Source organism: Mastomys coucha, unplaced genomic scaffold (genome assembly GCF_008632895.1).
Source record: "Mastomys coucha isolate ucsf_1 unplaced genomic scaffold, UCSF_Mcou_1 pScaffold8, whole genome shotgun sequence".
Lineage (NCBI taxonomy): Eukaryota > Metazoa > Chordata > Mammalia > Rodentia > Muridae > Mastomys > Mastomys coucha.
Window position 1 is genome coordinate 1,783,473 of NW_022196914.1, and position 17,706 is coordinate 1,801,178.

Genomic DNA, 17,706 nt, shown 5'->3' on the forward strand with positions numbered 1-17,706 from the left:
GAACTCAGAAATCCACCTGCCTCTGCCTCCCAAGTGCTGGGATTAAAGGTGTGCACCACCACCACCCGTCTCTGTTTCCTATTTTCAGATTCCACAAAGAGGAATCTGATAGGCTTATGCCAGTTGAACCAGGCCATAGAAATTATACAAAGTCAAATAGACAATGAATTGGCTTATTTTGATTGCATATTTTTCTTTGTTCCAGTTAGCTATGGCCTGGGTGATAGAACTTGTGGTCTTCCTTCCCTTGAAAAACATGGCTGGTTAAAACCCAGTTTCTAATACCTACCAATAAAGGTACTACTGAGTAACCGTATATATATATATATATACGGTTTATATATAAACCTAGAATTAAATTCTAGCCTTTCACCTAGAATTAAACATAGCGTTCAGATAGGTGTCTTTTCATTGAGGAATTCTGTGAGCTAAAGGCTATGAAGGAGCTGGGCTTGGTGGTACATTCCTTTAATCCCAGCACTCAGAAGTCAGAGGCAGGTGGATCTGAGTTTGAGGCCAGCCTGATCTATGCAAGTTCCAGGCCAGCCAAGGCTACATAGTAAGAATTGGTGGCAAAAAGCCTTTTAGAGCCCCAAAAGGCTCTAATAGTGGTCTAGGTTTAATTTTTTCTGTATGATTTGGCTGGAGTCAGAGGTTGCCACCTTCTCTGAGTTGAACATTTAACTCATTGTTAAGCTTCGAGCACCACAGCAGAGGTGTTCATTATAACTGTGGGTTGACTGCCACACCTTTAATGACTATAAAAGCAAACTTTGTAAAGCACACTCCCACTATTTACTCTTACTTAACCTGGGGTTTGCCGATAGCCTTGGCTGGCCAGTCCATCCTGGGAACCTCCTGTCTGTCTCCACAGTGGTGATATTTCAAAGCTGTGCCAAGCTTGGTGTCTATGTGAATGCAGAGGTACTGCACTCCGGTCCTCAGGCTTGCAGCAAGTACTTTACTGGTGGAGCCGTCTCCCCGCCTTTGGGGAGGTTGGGTCTCTACGTACAGCATACTTTCTGTAATGTAGTGGACATGTTCTGAGATGTGGTTTGTTAGCAGTTTCATGTGTGAACCCTACAGAGTATACTTACAGAAACTTACATGGCCATTGGAAAAGGATGCCTAATGAGGAAATAGGACCAAGTGTGGCTCTGATGTTACACTTGATGCATGAGGCTCTGACGTTACACTTGATACTTTCAAACCCTACCCGATCCTTGTAACTGCAGCATTAACTATCTTTGGGAAGTTAACCTCTCCTTTAATCTTCGGCTCTCTTATTTATGGAATAGAGATAATAACTAATGCCACCTGGGGTTCTGGTAAGGGTCAAGTACAATAATGAACATAAAGTAACTGGCATTGTAGTCCGTGCTCACTGACTGTTAGCATTTGCTAATGTATAATTCACAAATCTTGCTGTTTCCAAGTGTTATGTAAAAATGAGATAAGTTTAAGGCCCACATAATTATGCATGTGGTGTAAAGAAAAATAATTGGACTAATTAACAACCTAGATGGTTTAGGTTAGTCTCTTGAGTTGCCTTTGATGCGATTAAGCAAGTCAGTGAGAACAGATATATGGAGTTTCACTTCTGGTGTATGTACAGTGATCTTGTACAGTAAACTTGTTCTCTTAAGTACAAGAAGTGGATTCTAAAATAGCAATAAAAAGATTGTGAGTTAGATGGGGAAATGACTCAGTTGCTAAGAATGCTTGCTGAATAAGCATAAGGACCTTTGTCTGAATCTCCAGCACTCGCTTAAAAACTGCACACGTGTCTGTAACCCCAGCATTGGCGACTGAGAGATAGTGGACCCCGGGAGCTCACTGGCCAGTTAGCCTTACAAAACCTGGATTTTTCAGGCTCAAAAAAAGACCTGTCTCAAGAAAATAACATCGAGAGCAATAAAGAAGGATACTGTCCTAATGACTACACACATACATCAGCACAAGTGTACACCATGCACACACACTCACACACACACACACTATTATATATTATATGATTATAATTTATATTAGAGAATGCCGCGGACCAGGTTCGTTGCAGGGACCCCAATTTCCACGGGATGTGAATTCTGGTCAGGTGGGCAATAAGTCGGCCGATGACAGACAGACTGGACACAAGGGTGTTGTGAATCTGAATGTATTTGTACAAGGTGAAATTCAGGCTTAATTAGCATACAGCAAGCAGGGCAGGTGACTAGAGTCAGGTAGGCAGGCGGTGGTGGTGGTGGTGGTGGTGGTGGTGGTGGTGGTGGTGGTGGTGGGGGGGGTGGTGGGGGTGGTGGGGGTTACAGCAAGGAGCACAAGACTGAGGTCACTTAGGCAAGTGACCACCACATCAAGGTCAGTAGGATCTGGTAGCCAAGTGTGAAGCAGGCGGAAGAGCAGTCAAGCCCTCCCTGCTGGGGCTATTTTGGTATTCCTATGCTAATTCTCTGGGTCTTGCTGGAGGAAAGCTCTGGGAGGTTCCGACCTAACAGTTCTAGCTAACGTCCTTGAGTTAGGGAAGCCCTTCGATTACTCCCTAGTATGTAAAACAGTTCTGACTATTGTGGGACTGCCCTAAGAAATGTGCTTGACCTCTGTTGCTAGCTCTGAGGAAAACCTGTCTGGCAGGCAGATTCCTTGAGAGAAATTCCAAGCTAAGGACAGCTTGGAGATAACTTAGGATAGGTTGGAAACGTTGTGCTGGCCAGGAAACGATGCCCAATCTTAAGTTTAGCCATTAAGGAATCATTTCTTGGGGTACTTTTATGCTTAAATAATAGGGCGTGTTGACGATTGGAAAGACTAATCTGGAACACATCTAAGTTAGGAGATGCCAATGACTGTCTGAATGCCCAGGAGGCACAAGCTCCCTTTTGGGGCCATAACGCCTCTTGTCTTTGATCAGGCTTTTACCACCGATACTACAGATGTAACTGGTTTAGACGAGTGGGCGTAGCAAGAGAATAGGAATCAGTAGCAGTTGCTTATTACCAGGTATTATGTATTGTACATATAGAACACATACTGAGAAAATGAAGGGTCTGGAAAACAGCAAGAAATGATTTAAGAGAAGATAGTATGTGATAGTAGGTGACAGAGATTGTCAGTGATTCACAGCCTGGGACTGCTGAAGACTTTGCATGAAGTGTGCTAAGGGCAATTTTAGAGTTACTGAGTTAGTTTAGCTGTTTGTGGCTACAGTTGAGATATTAATTGAATACCCGGCTCTCAGTCTTAAAATAAAAGGTGGTAGTATGAATTAGTTATTAGTCTTGTTGCTGTGACCAAAGACTTGACAAGAAGCCACTTAAGAGAGGAAGAGTTTTTTTTAGCTCCCAGGCTGACAGGATGTAGCCCGTCACTGTAGAGAAGGCGTGATGGCAGTAGTTCCATCCTGGCAGGAGTGTGCGGTTGGGACTCATGTGTCACACCCTGGTGGAACAGGACAAAGGGGGAAGGCAGGAAGCAGGGCTGGTATTTAAAATTTGTAGGTCATCCCCCAGTGATCCATTTCCCCCACTGAGGCACTACCTCTTAAAGGTTCCACAACTTCTCCAAATAGTGCCACCATTTGGACCAAGTGTCTATACATATACCTTTAAGGGACATGGCACATTCAAACCACAGCATACTAGAAGATATCTGCATATTATGTTGGGTGCATTTTACCCATCTCTTAAGCCTGGCATGTGTTTATATTATGAACAAAAATAGATATTTGTCTTTTCCATGACTAAAAACAGTTTGTGGAGGAAGGGGTTATTTTGCTTACATCTCCACATCACTGCTCATCTCGAATGTTAAATGTCTGTCATGGCAGATACTCAAACAAGAACCTGGGGGCAAGGGCTGTAGAGAGCTGTGAAAGAGTGCTGCTCACTGGTTTGTTGGGCCTGCTTCTTACAGAGAAGGACCACAGCCCAGTTTGACCCCATCCACCATAGGCTCAATCCCTAATTTAAAAAATGCCCTACAGGTTTGCCTCCTTACAATCTGATCCAATGGAGCCATTTCCTCAATTCAGGTTTCCTCCTCTCAGATGAATTTAGATGTGTCAAGTTGTTATAAAACTAGCCAGGACCACAGTTGTCTCTGCCAGGTAGATTGCTATAGCAGAACCTAGGCTTGGAACTGGTTTGTAAGCATTTATGACAAATCCTTTAGAGTACATATCCCATCATTGAAGTTAATTAAAAAAAAAAGATATTTGATTTCTCAGCCCACAAATCTCTTTTAAATAATGGTAATAATAATAATAATAATAATGATAATAATAATAAATAGTGTATAAATGCTGTGATGTGTGTGTTTGGAGGTCAGAGTTCACGTTTACAGTTAGATATCTGCTTCTACCTTTACGTGGCCTCCAGGCATTGACTCGAGCCTTAGGCTTTGCCCCCTTAGCGATTCTGCTAGCTCAGGCTCCAGAATCTTAGAAGGCAATTTGTAAGATCTCTTATTTAGATTTTGCTCTTTTCTCTTTTGTTGTTTTTCCTTTGAGTTCTTTAATTTACCTATGTTTTTAAAACAGCATTATTAGCAATCTTTAATAGAAAATTTTCTTAGTGATTATTTTTCAAGTTCCTGATTTTCAAATTTAACATGTATTCTGAAAGAGTTAAAATATGATATTAATGTAACTTTAACAACTACAGATACCAGGAGGCAATTCAGAAGTGGGACGAAGCACTACAGCTAACCCCAGATGATGCCACTCTTTATGAGATGAAGTCACAGGTAATAATGACAAGGAATCTGATTTCTACTTTGTAACTATGCTGTGATTGTTCAGTGAGCAGCGATGAACTAATCTGTCTGTTCTCATTCCTCTTTTCTAATACAATTATTTTTTAAAAAAATTTAGCATATTCATATTATATATAGCTTGTTTGTGTATAAAAATTAGAAATGCATTTGCTTTTGCAATGAACTCAACTATTATTTCAGCCTAGCTCTAAGAAGATATAACATATAGATAAAATTACTAGTTAATTTTTAAATAGATGGAAAGTTTCTATTTTGCTTATAAATTAATTGTCTACTAGTACTCTTTATGTTTTTTCAAAATGAAAATGTGTTGTGTTTTAGAAGATACTTAAAAAAAATAAAGTTATGGGTCCATTTTTTCAGCATCCCAGAGCTGCTACTAAAACATGTATTAGTCACTCAGCGGAGATGTTGAGGAAACCCAGACATAAGCCTGACTAATGGAAGAGGAAGAGGTTGAGATTGTCTTTCCTGTACAAATTGCCCAGTTAACATCACTTGATTATCAATAATTTCTACTCAAAGAGATCTTTCTTAGGGAGCTCATTTCAAATTTTTCAGGTGCTTTGGATAAAATAGATGTGGAGCTGGGACTCTGGAAGGAGCTGGGTATCAGTCACTACTCCTAGCAAACAGGATTAAACTCTAACTATTGTGGATGCTAGAAGGAGAATGACCAGGGATGACTTGATCAACAGCTTTGGTGCTGTGCTAGGTTTGAAGCCTTCATGGAGGCTTTGCAGGCTGCTGCAGGTATCTTTGTGGTTGGCCAGTTTGGCGTTAGCTTTTTACTGTGTATTTGGTTGCTGAGAAAGTGACTGTGAGCACCAGAGTAATAGTGATGAACAGCATACCTGGGAGTCCTCAGCAGAGGACCATTCACAGTGAAGATTGTCACAGGGCCCTCTATGGACCATGGAACAAAGGCTATTGTACCTCTGAAAGAAGACCACAGGATTCTTTTTTTGTGTGTGTATTCTTGTTAGCATTTTAAGAAGAATCTTTGTGACATGACAAAGACTACATAATTGTTCTTTCTATTAGTCATTAAAGAAAAGCTAGAAATGCCTTCTCTGCTTTCATCTTGGCTTACTTGCATAGGTTAGTAGAGCTTTTGCTATAGGAAGTCATATAACCTTTGTTCACTTTGTGATTGGTATCAAGATGGATTTCTTAGTAGATCAGATCTTGCCACTGAAGGACTCTGAGATATATCTTGTTTAAAAGAAAAACAAATGTTAAGATGCTTTGCGTTCATCTTCTAGGATTTCTTTTCAAAGTTTCCACCCCCTTTAGTCATCTCTACTTGTGCTAATCTTAGAAATAAGTATGTAAGCTGAATCTGATGATAGAAAGAATTCCCCACAGGGCTTCTGCCTCAAAGAAGTACTGAGGAGCAGGGCAGGGATGGCACATGCCTTTAATCCCAGCACTTGGGAGGCAGAGGCAGGTGGATTTCTGAGTTCGAGGCCAGCCTGGTCTACAGAGTGAGTTCCAGGACAGCCAGGGCTACACAGAGAAACCCTGTCTCAAAAAAACCAAAAAAAAAAAAAAAAAAAAAAAAAAAAAAAAAAAAAAAAAAAAAAAAAAAAAAAGACGTACTGAGACTGAGGAACAAACCTAGGTCTTGAAAAGCCATTGGAACAGTGACTTAGGTAATGCTTAGGAATGAAAATGGACTTCTCAAGTCACATCTGCCCAAAAGGTAAATACAGATGAGATGAAGAGAAAATAAACATATAGATTCTAGCGAAAGGCTGCCATAGTTATTACCAGTTAGAAAACTAGTGTGTTAAATGTACATTTCTAACACTGTGGAAAAAGTCTATACAGAAAGCCTCTGAGCATGTGAATTAGGTATTTAAGAAATATTAAAAGTCTCAAACAGAGCTGGGCATTGGTGGCACATGACTGTAATCCCAGCGCTTAGACTAAGGCATGGAGAATCATTAGTTCCAGGCCAGCTTGGGCTCCACAGAGAAACTCTCAAAAGTTCAAATAACAAAACAAAGTCTCTAAAAGAGCATTAGGTATAATTTTTGATAAATAATTATTGCACTTGAGCCTTGATCTATACTAACAAGCATTGGTCACACAATACTCTCAAATGAGAGTCACATGCTTTACCAGCTTTGAGTTATTTTATTGAGAAAGAATCCAAATAAATTAGGTCCCCTGAAGCAGATTTTGTAAAGCCCTTCACTTGCATGCTTTCATGTTCAGGGCTAAAATATGTGCAGATTAAGGCAAGATTTATAGTGAAATATATAAAGAGTTTAATTTAGAACCTAAGAATGATACTTTTGTCAAGAATGTTCCAAAGATTATAAATGAAATAGACTGTTTTCCATGGGTTGAAGTGAAGCATTCAGTTCCCCAGTTCTGTGACTTTTCTGGTTTGTGGGGCTTGAAAGCTCAGTTCTGAGGTCTACAGGTTATTTCATGTTTTCAACAGATAGATGAGTACTTAGGCCAGGGTGGTTGGTTAAACAAACTTAGTTATCTAGTTTTAGCAGCAAGACTTGAGTGTTTCCTAAAAAGTGCATTGTAAATAGAGTAATTAGAAATGAAAGCTGGGGCTGGTGAGATGGCTCAATGGGGAAGAGCACCGACTGCTCTTCGGAAGGTCATGAGTTCAAATCCCAGCAACCACATGGTGGCTCACAACCACCCGTAATGAGATCTGATGCCCTCTTCTGGAGTGTCTGAAGACAGCTACAGTGTACTTACATATAATAAATAAATAAATAAATCTTTAAAAAAAAAAAAAAAAGAAATGAAAGCTGGCCTGCAGGAAGCTCTGAACTAACTACCAGATGGACATAGACATGGTTTATATTTTTGTTTCATTTGGGAGTGAAAAAAAGTATAGAATTTCTGGTAAAGAATGTAAAGCAGGGAATAAAAGTCATGAAAATGCTGTGTGCCAGATTAAAATATATTTTGTACAGGAAGATCATTGTTCGTGTATGATTATCGGTTTGTCAGTTTATCTTAGTGTATGCTTATGACAGGCTTTGTTTTCTCCTTCTTTTTGGCACACAGGTCCTGATGTCTCTTCATGAAATGTTCCCAGCAGTCCATGCAGCAGAAATGGCTGTCAAGCGTAACCCACACTCATGGGAGTCTTGGCAAACTTTAGGTCGAGCTCAGCTTGGATTAGGAGAGATAGTCCTGGTAAGGAAATTAGATTATTATAATGCTCAAATTTAAGTATATTTTGATTTTCAAAATTGATTTATTTTGCAGGTACATGTTACCCCTTACTGCCCCACCCTGGTCTCTCGGATTCTCTCTACCCTCCTTTTCTCCCGTACCCCACCCTGTTAGTGCACTTTGTTCCCTTCGACTAAAACTTTTGTGTCATTTAATGCATACATAGATGACTTTATGTGACTCTATAAAATCTAGGAACATTAGAAGAGAGAAAATATGTGATGTTTGTCTTTCTGAGATTGGCTTGATACACTTAATATGATTGTCTACAGTTACATTCATTTTCCTGAGAACAACATAGCTTCATTCTTCTTTATAGCTTAAAAAATGCATTGTATATGTGTACACACCACCTTTCCCTTATCTCTTGCTCTGATGTTGGACGTTTGGGTTGTTCCTTCCTCAGCTGTTGTGAGAAGGGTTGCTTAAATCTCTCTGTGGCATGTCTCCTTGGTGTCCTACAGGAGTGCTGTGGCTGGACCAAAGCTGGCTCAAATGATGGATCAGGGTCTAGTTAGTTAGTTTGTTTTTCCTAAAAACCACTTCATGCTTTTCACTATGGAGTCTCACCGAGTTTTGATTTATGTTCTCTGATAGCTAATGAGGATGAACATTTGTTCATGTTTATTGGCCATTTGTATTTCATCCTTTTCTATTTTGACATTTTAAAAGTTAAAATATAATTACATCATTTTCCCCTTTTCTTTCTTGCCACCAGCCCTTCCCATGCCCTTCCTCTTGTTCCTTCTCAAATTCATAGTCTCTTTTTCTGTTATTGTATAAGACATGCATATATAGTATGTGTAAATTTACAACTGTATAAACATAACCTGCCTGGTCAGTTTCGTGTTAATGCTTGGTGTGATTTCAGGACTGAGCACTTGGTGTTGGGTGGCCAGTCCGGGTGCTCGTCCCTGGGATGGCTGTTTCTCCTCCTCTCAGGATTCCTTACGTGTCTGCAGCTCTTTTTCTTGTGGTGGGGTCTGCATGCTTTATCCTTTCTATGTTACCATGTCTGTTGGAGGTGTAGGTGGTCTTGTTTAGGTACTCAGATTATTGAGGTATAATGGACGTAGCTTTTATGGGAAATACAGTCTCCCAGCAGATTTCCTCGTCCTCTGGTTCTTAGTCTTTTGTCCCCCTCTTCCTTGATGTCCCCTGGGCCTTAGGTTCTGAAATTGTGTTGTGGATTTGAATCAGTTGTTCATGTATTTTGGCCAGTTGTGGTTTGTAATGGTTTCCATCTGTTGCCGAGAGGGGTTTCTTTGATGAGTGGTGAGAGCTACACTTACTTGTAGCTGTAAGGTTAAGTATTTACAGTGCAGTTACAAATTGTGCTAGTTTATTAAAGTGGCAGTAGAAGGTTCTCCTCTAAGATCAGTGGCCTCAGTAGCCTCAAAAAGTTAACTATGTTTCCAGTACCAAGCATCATTTTTTTGTTTTTGTTTTTGTTTTTGTTTTTTTGAGACAGGGTTTCTCTGTGTAGCCCTGGCTGTCCTGGAACTCACTCTGTAGACCAGGCAGTCTCGAACTCAGAAATCCGCCGGCCTCTGCCTCCCAAGTACTGGGATTAAAGGCATGCTCCACCACTGCCCGGCTGTACCAAAAATCATTGAGTGAGCATTAAATCCCATTAGATAGCCATTGGTGACCACCAAGAAATGGATATCCTTATTGCAACCTTAGGGATATTTTGCTGTGCTGATGGTGTTGTAGTGCTTCAGAGGAGTCACAGCTGAGTAGGATCTTTGGTGGCTCCCTCCTGTTAGTTTATATAAACTGTCCAGTGCTATGAGAGCTCATCCCAGGAAGGGGACTCTCGGGTCAGATCTAGCTCAGATCTTTTGAGTCTTGTATCTCAAGTGCATGATTTCTTCAGCAATAGGGATTTAATGCTCCACCTCTGAGAGGCAACCAAAAGCAATAGCAATACCATATAATGTTTTGGGAGTCTCTTGGATTACCTGAGTAACACCTTGAAAGTGAGATTCTCATGCCTGGTATTAGAGTTCTTCTTAGTCTATGGCTCTTGAGTGGAGTGTTACTAGTCCAAGTGGCATAATGTTATTTAAACCATATATGTATGTATATACAGATACACAAATATGCATTGTCTGTAATCTCATGTACATAAAAATAAAGTGACTCCTCAAGAACATTCCTTCAAATATCATTAGTGTAGTCTTCCCTGCCTCCTTCTCCCCTCCCTCCTTACCATATTTCCCTTTCATATCAGTGCATCTTCTTGTTCTCTAGAGAATACTTAGAGGAAATACATGCATCCAGTGGAATGGAGACTGAGAGCAGCACAGAGAGGGAGAGGCTGGTTAGGAGAATTCTAGTTTAGGATGACAGGGACTGAAAGAGTAAGAACATGGAAGAAAGTGGGTGTATAACAACTACAGTGGTAGCAGCAACAACAAAGAATAGGATTACCGAAACACATTTATGATTTCCTGGAGAAGTTGGAAGGGAAAGAAGAGCAGGAAAAGGAGTAGGTAGTGGACACTGGTTCTGTTCACTCACGCCTCCGTGCTGAAATTAGCTGGGTCCGCCTTGTCAGCTGGGGCATAGGTCATTATCACCTTTGATTTTTCTCAGTGGCTGTTTGTGATACATACTGCCTAAAAGTCTTCATTCCCTGGTGTTTTCCCTCTCGTCCCCAGTCTCATTTTACTTTGTGGTTTTAATATTGTGATAGTTCTTGTGCTACATGATTCATTTGTATAGTTTGGTATTTCTTTGTATCATTGTACTACTGTTTTGTGAACAATAACTTCATTTTTATTATTTTATTTTATTCACTCTATATTCTGAACTCTATCTCCACTCCTGGTTCCCCCCTGCCACAGTCCCTCCCCCATGTGAGAGAGTGGAGGCCCTCCGTGGTTATCTCTTTACTCTGCCACATCGTCTCTGCAGGGCTAGGGCTCTGCAGGGCTAGGGCTCTGCTCCCACTCAAGCCAAACAAGACAGCCAAGTGAAGGGAACAGATTCCACAGATGTGCAATAGCTTTAAGGATAGCCCCTGCTCTAGTTGTTCATGACCCACATGAAGAGCAAGCTGTATATCTGCTACATATGTGTAGGGAGGTCTAGGTCCAGCCGTACATATTCGTTGGTTGATGGTTCAGTCTCTGAGAGCCCCCAAAGGTTCAGGTGTCAGGTATTGGTGCTTGCCCATGGGATGAGCCTCAAGTTGGGCCAGTTTTTGGTTGGCTATTTTCCTCAGTCTCTGCTCCATCCCCTGTGCCTGCATTTCTTGTAGATAGGATAAATTTTGGGTTGAAAGTTTTGTGGATGGGTTGGTGTCCCTATTGCTCCACCAGGGTTCCTGACTGGCTCCAGTAAGTGGCTTCTTCAGTTTCTATGTTCCCAGTGTAGTGAATCACAGCTAAGGTCACCCCCATTGATTCTTGGGCACCTCTCCTATCCCAGGTCTCTGGTATGTCCTCAGTATACTCCCCCCCGCCCCCACAATGCATATTTCCATTCATTCTCATGGCCATCTGGCTATCTCCCCTGTCTCTCCCTATACCTAGTCCTGAACCTCACTCCACATCCCCCATTCCCTTCCATGTCTCCTCTCCCACCCAGCTCCCTCACTCTATCTGCCTCTTATGACTCTTTTATTCCTTCTTCTAAGTGAGATTCAAGCATCCTCGCTTGGGCCTTCCTCTTGTTTAGCTTCTTTGGGTCTGTGGAGTATGTATTTTATGGCTAATATCCACTTATCAGTGAGTTCATACTATGCACGTCCTTTTGGAACTAGGTTACCTCTTTCAGGATGATATTCTCGAGTTCTGTCCATTTGCCTGCAAAATTGATGACCTGTTTACTTTTAATAGCTGAATAGTGTATTCCATTGTGTAGATGTACCACATTTTCTTTATCCATTCTTCATCTGGAGACATCTAGGTTGTTTCCAGTTTCTGACTATTATAAATAAACCTGCTGTGAACATAGTTGAACAAGTGTCCCTGTGGGGCATCTTTTGGGTGTATGTCCAGGTGTAGTATATCTGGGTCTTGAGGTAGAACTATTCCCAGTTTTTGGAGAAACTGCCAAATTGATTTCCAAAGTGCCTGTACAAGTTTGAACTTCTACCAGAAGTGGAGGAGTGTTCGTTCCCCTTGCTCCACATCCTCACCAGCATGTGCTGTCACTTGAGTTTTTGATCTTAGCCATTCTGATGGGTGTAAGATGGAATTCCAGAGTTGTTTTTATTTGTGTTTCCCTGATGACTAAGGACTTTGAATATTTCTCTAAGTGTTACTCGGCCAGTTGAAATTTCTCTGTTGAGATTTCTCCATTTAGCTCTGTGCTCCATTTTTTAGATTGAATTCTTTGGGTTGTTGGTGTCTAACTTTTTTAGTGCCTTATAAATTGTGGATATTAGCCGTCTGTCAGATGTAGGGTTGGTGAGGATCCTTTCCCCATCTGCAGGCTGCCGTTTTGCCTTATTGACAGTGTCCTTTGCCTTCCAGAAGCTTTTTGGCTTCATGAGGTTCCCATTCATCAATTCCTGATCTTAGAGCCTGAGCCATTGGTGTTCTGTTCAGGAAGTTGACTCCTCTACCCATGAGTTCAAGGCTATTCCCCACTTCCTGTTCTATTAGATTTAGAGTATCTGGCTTTATTTACTCTGAGGTCTTTGAACCACTTGGAGTTGAGTTTTGTGCAGGGTAGATAGACTCTATGAGTAAGATTGTATCATTTGCAAAAAGGGACAATTTTACTTCTTCCTCCCTACTTTTGAATGATCTTTATATTTTTCTTTCCTAATTCTCTGGCTAGGACTTGGAGTTTAGTCAGGAGTAGAAATGGGAAGAAATGGTTGTCTAATACTAAATGGTCAGCCCTGAAAACATACATACAAGTAACATTATATAGACCGTGCAGGTTATATTTAGGAATATATGCATATATATGTGCATATAATAACAATTAATGAAAAAAGAGACCTTGAACTTGAAAGTAAACAGGGAGATGCATATGAGAGAATTTCTAGGGAGGACAGGGAAGGGAGAAATGTTGTAATTATATTATAATCTCTAAAATAGAATAATAAAAAAAAGAAATAGGAAGAGTTTGAATCAATCTTGATCTTGAGGGAAAGTACCCAGTTTTTTACTGTTGAGTGTGATGTTGGTTTTGGGTGTTCTGTGCATGGCTTTTATTTCTATCTGTTCCTAGATTAATCATTGTTTTTTTTAATAATTAAAAAAAGATACTGTGCCAGGCAGTGGTGTCGCACGCCTTTAATGCTAGCACTTGGGAGGCAGAGACAGGCAGATTTCTGAGTTCTAGACCAGCCTGGTCTACAGAGTGAGTTCCAGGACAGCCAGGGCTACACAGAGAAACCCTGTCTCGAAAAACCAAAAAGAAAAAAAGAAAAAAAAAGGGGGACCGAATTTTGTCAAATGATATTTTTTCATCTACTAGGACAAATCTTATGATTTTTATCTTTTATTATGTGGTATACTAGTTGTCCCATGTTGAACTGTGTAATTAGCGTGATTCTTTTAAGATGCTCAAACTCTCATAGCAGTGCCCATGATTTAGTGGCTTTTAAACACCAGCAGTGTGTCAGTCTTCCCCATCACACTTGTATGTTTTTTTCTCTACCATAATTATCTAATTATTATGACAGAACCCTATCTTTTTAAAAATTAATTATAAAAATTATATTTATATAAACATGTATATGCACATATATACCCCTATTTACTTGTAGGTATGTAGTTGTACCTAACTTGGTTTTTAGAAATAACCCAAATAAAAACATCTTTCCTCTCAGGCAATTCGAAGCTTTCAAGTAGCCCTGCACATATATCCAATGAACCCTGAACTCTGGAAGGAAGACCTTTCTTGGGCCAGAAAGCTCCAGGAACAGCAGAAAGTAGCCCAGAGGATTGAAAAGAAAGAAATGCCCCCGGAAGGACCTGACCTCTCACCAGGGTCAATCCCGGATTATGACTTTGAAAGCGATGAGATTGTTGCCGTTTGTGCAGCTGTGGCTGAAAAACAGAAGTCGGTGTCTGCAAATAAAACAATGGTTATTGTGTCAGCTTCTGGGACTGTAGAGATCGTAAACGAGAAGGAAGAGGGCTCTTCCACCCCTGATGGCTCTGTCTTTATCAAAGCCCGATGAAGCCATACACAATGGAAAGATGTTTGAATCTTTTTTTTTTTTTGGTTGTTACTTAATGTTTAGATGACATAGGGATATGTACTGTGGAGGAAGAGGGGGAAAAATCCTGTTTTAAAATGAGCTTTTTTAGATAAAGCATACAAAAATCAAGTTGTGGAATTATTCTTTAGTGAGTGGACTGTGCTTCTGTAACTTTCAGTATGTACTTAAGGTTAGCATCTTACGTGAAATGCGTTTTGATTGATAAGCATTTAATTTGACTGTATGGGAGAATACGCTTAAAGGCACAGTTTGGAAAGTGTGCTCTTGAGTAGTGTATCTTGACAGGCATGTTACTACTATGGTGCCAACATGGAGACTTTGCTTTGTGATAAAGGAAGTGTGTGGTTTCTTTCTCTCCTGTAAATCTGCTGTTGTCATTCTCCCATTTTTCTTGCTTCACCAGTGTAAGTTTTCATCAAGATTGAATATTTCTGACATTCATTTGGATTCAAAGCTATTGCTTTGTTATATGTGAATATTTGAAATATATGAAGTTTGCCTAAAAATGCATGCAGATGTATGTGTCCTGAACATTTCTTTGAAGGTTTTGTTGTCCTTGTTGTTGTTCTAATTCCTAATTTGTGCTTCTGTTTTGACTTTAAGGTTAAGAAGTGGTGTCTTCTTCAGTACTTGGTAACTGTGGATACTGGGTGTCAGAGACAGATTCATTTTACTGTTAAGCTTGAGTCATCTCTACCACAAGTCAGTCTTCTGTAAAGATGAATGGCATGTGCAGATTGTCAGTAAGGTCTACTCCTGCACTATCCTGCATTATCAAAGGAGTTTCTTTTCCCTTTTTTTCTTTTAGGGAGGAGGCTAACTAAACTAGACTGCTGGATTAACACCCTGCTGCTGAGCTAGATCCTCATTCCTCTTTTTCTTATTTTTGAAAGTGTGAAGAAGCCTGAAAACATTTCTTCCATTTTTGGCTCTTGTTTTTTAGTGACAAGTTCTTACGTTTAGCCCATGCTAGCCTCAAGGTTATCTTCCTGCCTCAGCATCTAGAGTTCTGGGAATACAGGTATGATCTACCACAGCTGACTAATACTTCTTGCTTGTAACTTTGCAGTGAACAGTTTATAAATATCTTTCTAAATAGCTTTTTGGGGAACTATTCAGTGAAATGAAAAAATAGTTACAATTTCAATTAAGTATAAAATCTCTCTAAAAGTAAAAAGACAGAGTTATTAGAATGTCAGTATGTTACTGACAAGCAAGGAGCTAGAATGTGATTAATAGTATAATCCCACAAGTTTGAGATGGATCTGGTAAGGAAGGAGTTCAGTGTCAGGTGTGGTAGCAAATGCCTGTAATCCCAGCACCAAGGAGGCTAAGGCAGGAGAGTTGTAAATTCAAGGCCAGCTTGGGTAACACAGCTAGCCTTTGCCTCAGAGCAAAACAAAATCAGCCAAAAAATATAACAACACAAGAAAAAGTTTATTAGAAATTCTCAGTCACAGTCACAAACCAATACTATTATTGCTATGAATTACTGTTTTTATTGCATACATTATAGGGCAAACATATGCAACTGTTTAGGTGCTGTTCGTTCTGATACTCAGGCAGTTATTATTGATGTAACTTTTTTTTTCAGAGATAAAAATGATCTCGGTTGTACTATGTAATCTTAGCAAAAACTGTTGGAACATATAAATGTGGTCTGTATTTTTATGAGGATAATATTTTTTGAAGTATTTTCGAGGAATGTTCACTAGTTTTTCTTTTGCAGAGTTAGAGAATCAGCAGTCTCCATAAGAAGTATTATATTCTCTCCTCCCCCACTAAATTATAGCTTCAGATAACGAGCCCCTGGATAGAAGAGAGTTGTAGAATGATTAAAAAAATTATTTTGTTAAATAACAGGGATATTCTCAGAGAGTAGCTAGATGCCTAGAGAATTGAATATGTCACATTTGACATGTTACATACGAATATCTGTTTATTATATAATTTGTGAATAGTTTTCCCTCTGTGTTTTGGAGATTGTCCTCTTAGATTTTTTTTTGTTTGTTTGTTTTGTTTTTCGAGACAGGGTTTCTCTGTGTAGCCCTAGCTATCCTGGAAATCACTCTGTAGACCAGGCTGGCCTGGAACTCAGAAATCCGCCTGCTTCTGCCTCCCAAGTTCTGGGATTAAAGGCATGCGCCACCACTGCCCAGCATTTTCCACTTAGATTTTGAAAATTAGATTCGTATATCTTTTTTTATTTTCCTGTGTAGAAGTGTCCTTGAAGCGCTCTGCATGGTTCCTTATACATGCTGGCTAGCTAGTTCTAGGAAGAACTTGTCTTAGTTCGGAAATACTTCTTCTAATTTCTTCTGAATTTTGAAAAGAGTTTTATAATCTTTTATCTGAATGAAGTTACTGCTTGTGATACTGAAAGATGGTTGTCAGTTAGAAATTGTTCTTGGCATAGAGTCTATGCCTAATCTCCAAAGAGGCAAGCCCTCACATGGCTTGCATGTTGCTTCTCCACTGATGAACCTGTTGATTCAAATGTATTAGATGTAAGATGTGGGGAATGGGAGAATGAGTTATAAAGAAAAAAGAAAGGTTCACTTCTCCAGGCCCCCAAAAGGCACTTTAGCTAATATTCCATGCAGGAAGGGAAACACACATCTGTTATTTTTCTGGGGTGTGAGCAACAGTATATAAAGGTTTACTAAAGCTGTTAATTCTAATAATGCTCATATTTTATGAATCTGGAGAAAATGACACGCATAGTGATATAATTATATTTAATAAATGATCATAAGCAACAGTATTGGTGATTAAAATTATATTGAATATTTGTGTTGTTCTGGTTTCAAAGTTGTGTGGTATAGATACTTAGTTGAGTATTACACATCGGGACCATACCTGAAAACTTGAGACTCATGTTTCCCTCTAGGATACAGGTGCCTAGGTTACAAAGCGTTGTATCTTAAACATCTAGCAGTATCGGGAAGTTATGAGGGAGGCATGTCAGAGCTCCTGTGTACTGCAGCCGGAGCCTTTGGACAAAACAGGATGTGATGGCATAAGCATGCAAATATTTTAAGTTGCTATTAGCTCAAACCAGTGAGGAGTTAAAAGGAGTTGTCTTAGAAAACTGGTATTTTCATGATTGTATCAGGACAGCCCAGCCCCGTCCGTTTGCAGATTATACTTTGTACGGTGACTCACAGGCTGGTTCCTCTTTCCCAGCAGTAAGAGAATTAATTATTAATCAGCTCTTAAATTTCCTTCAGTCGGAAACCCTTCAAACCCTACTCTGTAACAGACATTGTAGGCTGGGCTTTCATGACATAGCATGTGTCTGAATGAGTTAGGAGTTAACAAGAACCATAACCATCATCTTCAGAGATGAGTTTATGATTGTTGGCATTGTAGGTTAGAGAAACTCACTTCTGAAACCAGTAATAAAGCAAGGCAGTTTGAAATTACCCCTTTACCGAAGTAAACTTAAATGAAATGAAGATTTTTACCTGAAGCTGTGTCCCTTAGTCACAGGCAAAATTGCAAAGGGCTACTTTGAATGAATG

General features: G+C 39.9%; 1 protein-coding gene across 4 annotated transcripts in view; it reads left to right on the forward strand.

Moving 5' to 3' along the window:
• The window catches only part of Ttc33 (tetratricopeptide repeat domain 33), a 33,215-nt gene extending 16,269 nt beyond the window's left edge, over positions 1-16,946 (forward strand). For all 4 annotated transcript variants that reach the window (XM_031360184.1, XM_031360182.1, XM_031360185.1 and 1 more), the window contains exons 3-5: positions 4,659-4,740; positions 7,816-7,947; positions 13,787-16,946. In XM_031360184.1, the coding sequence (XP_031216044.1) occupies positions 4,659-4,740; positions 7,816-7,947; positions 13,787-14,140 (568 nt within the window). In that variant the 3' untranslated portion in view covers positions 14,141-16,946. The remainder of the gene's footprint in view (positions 1-4,658; positions 4,741-7,815; positions 7,948-13,786) is intronic.
• Positions 16,947-17,706: the final 760 nt, after the last annotated feature.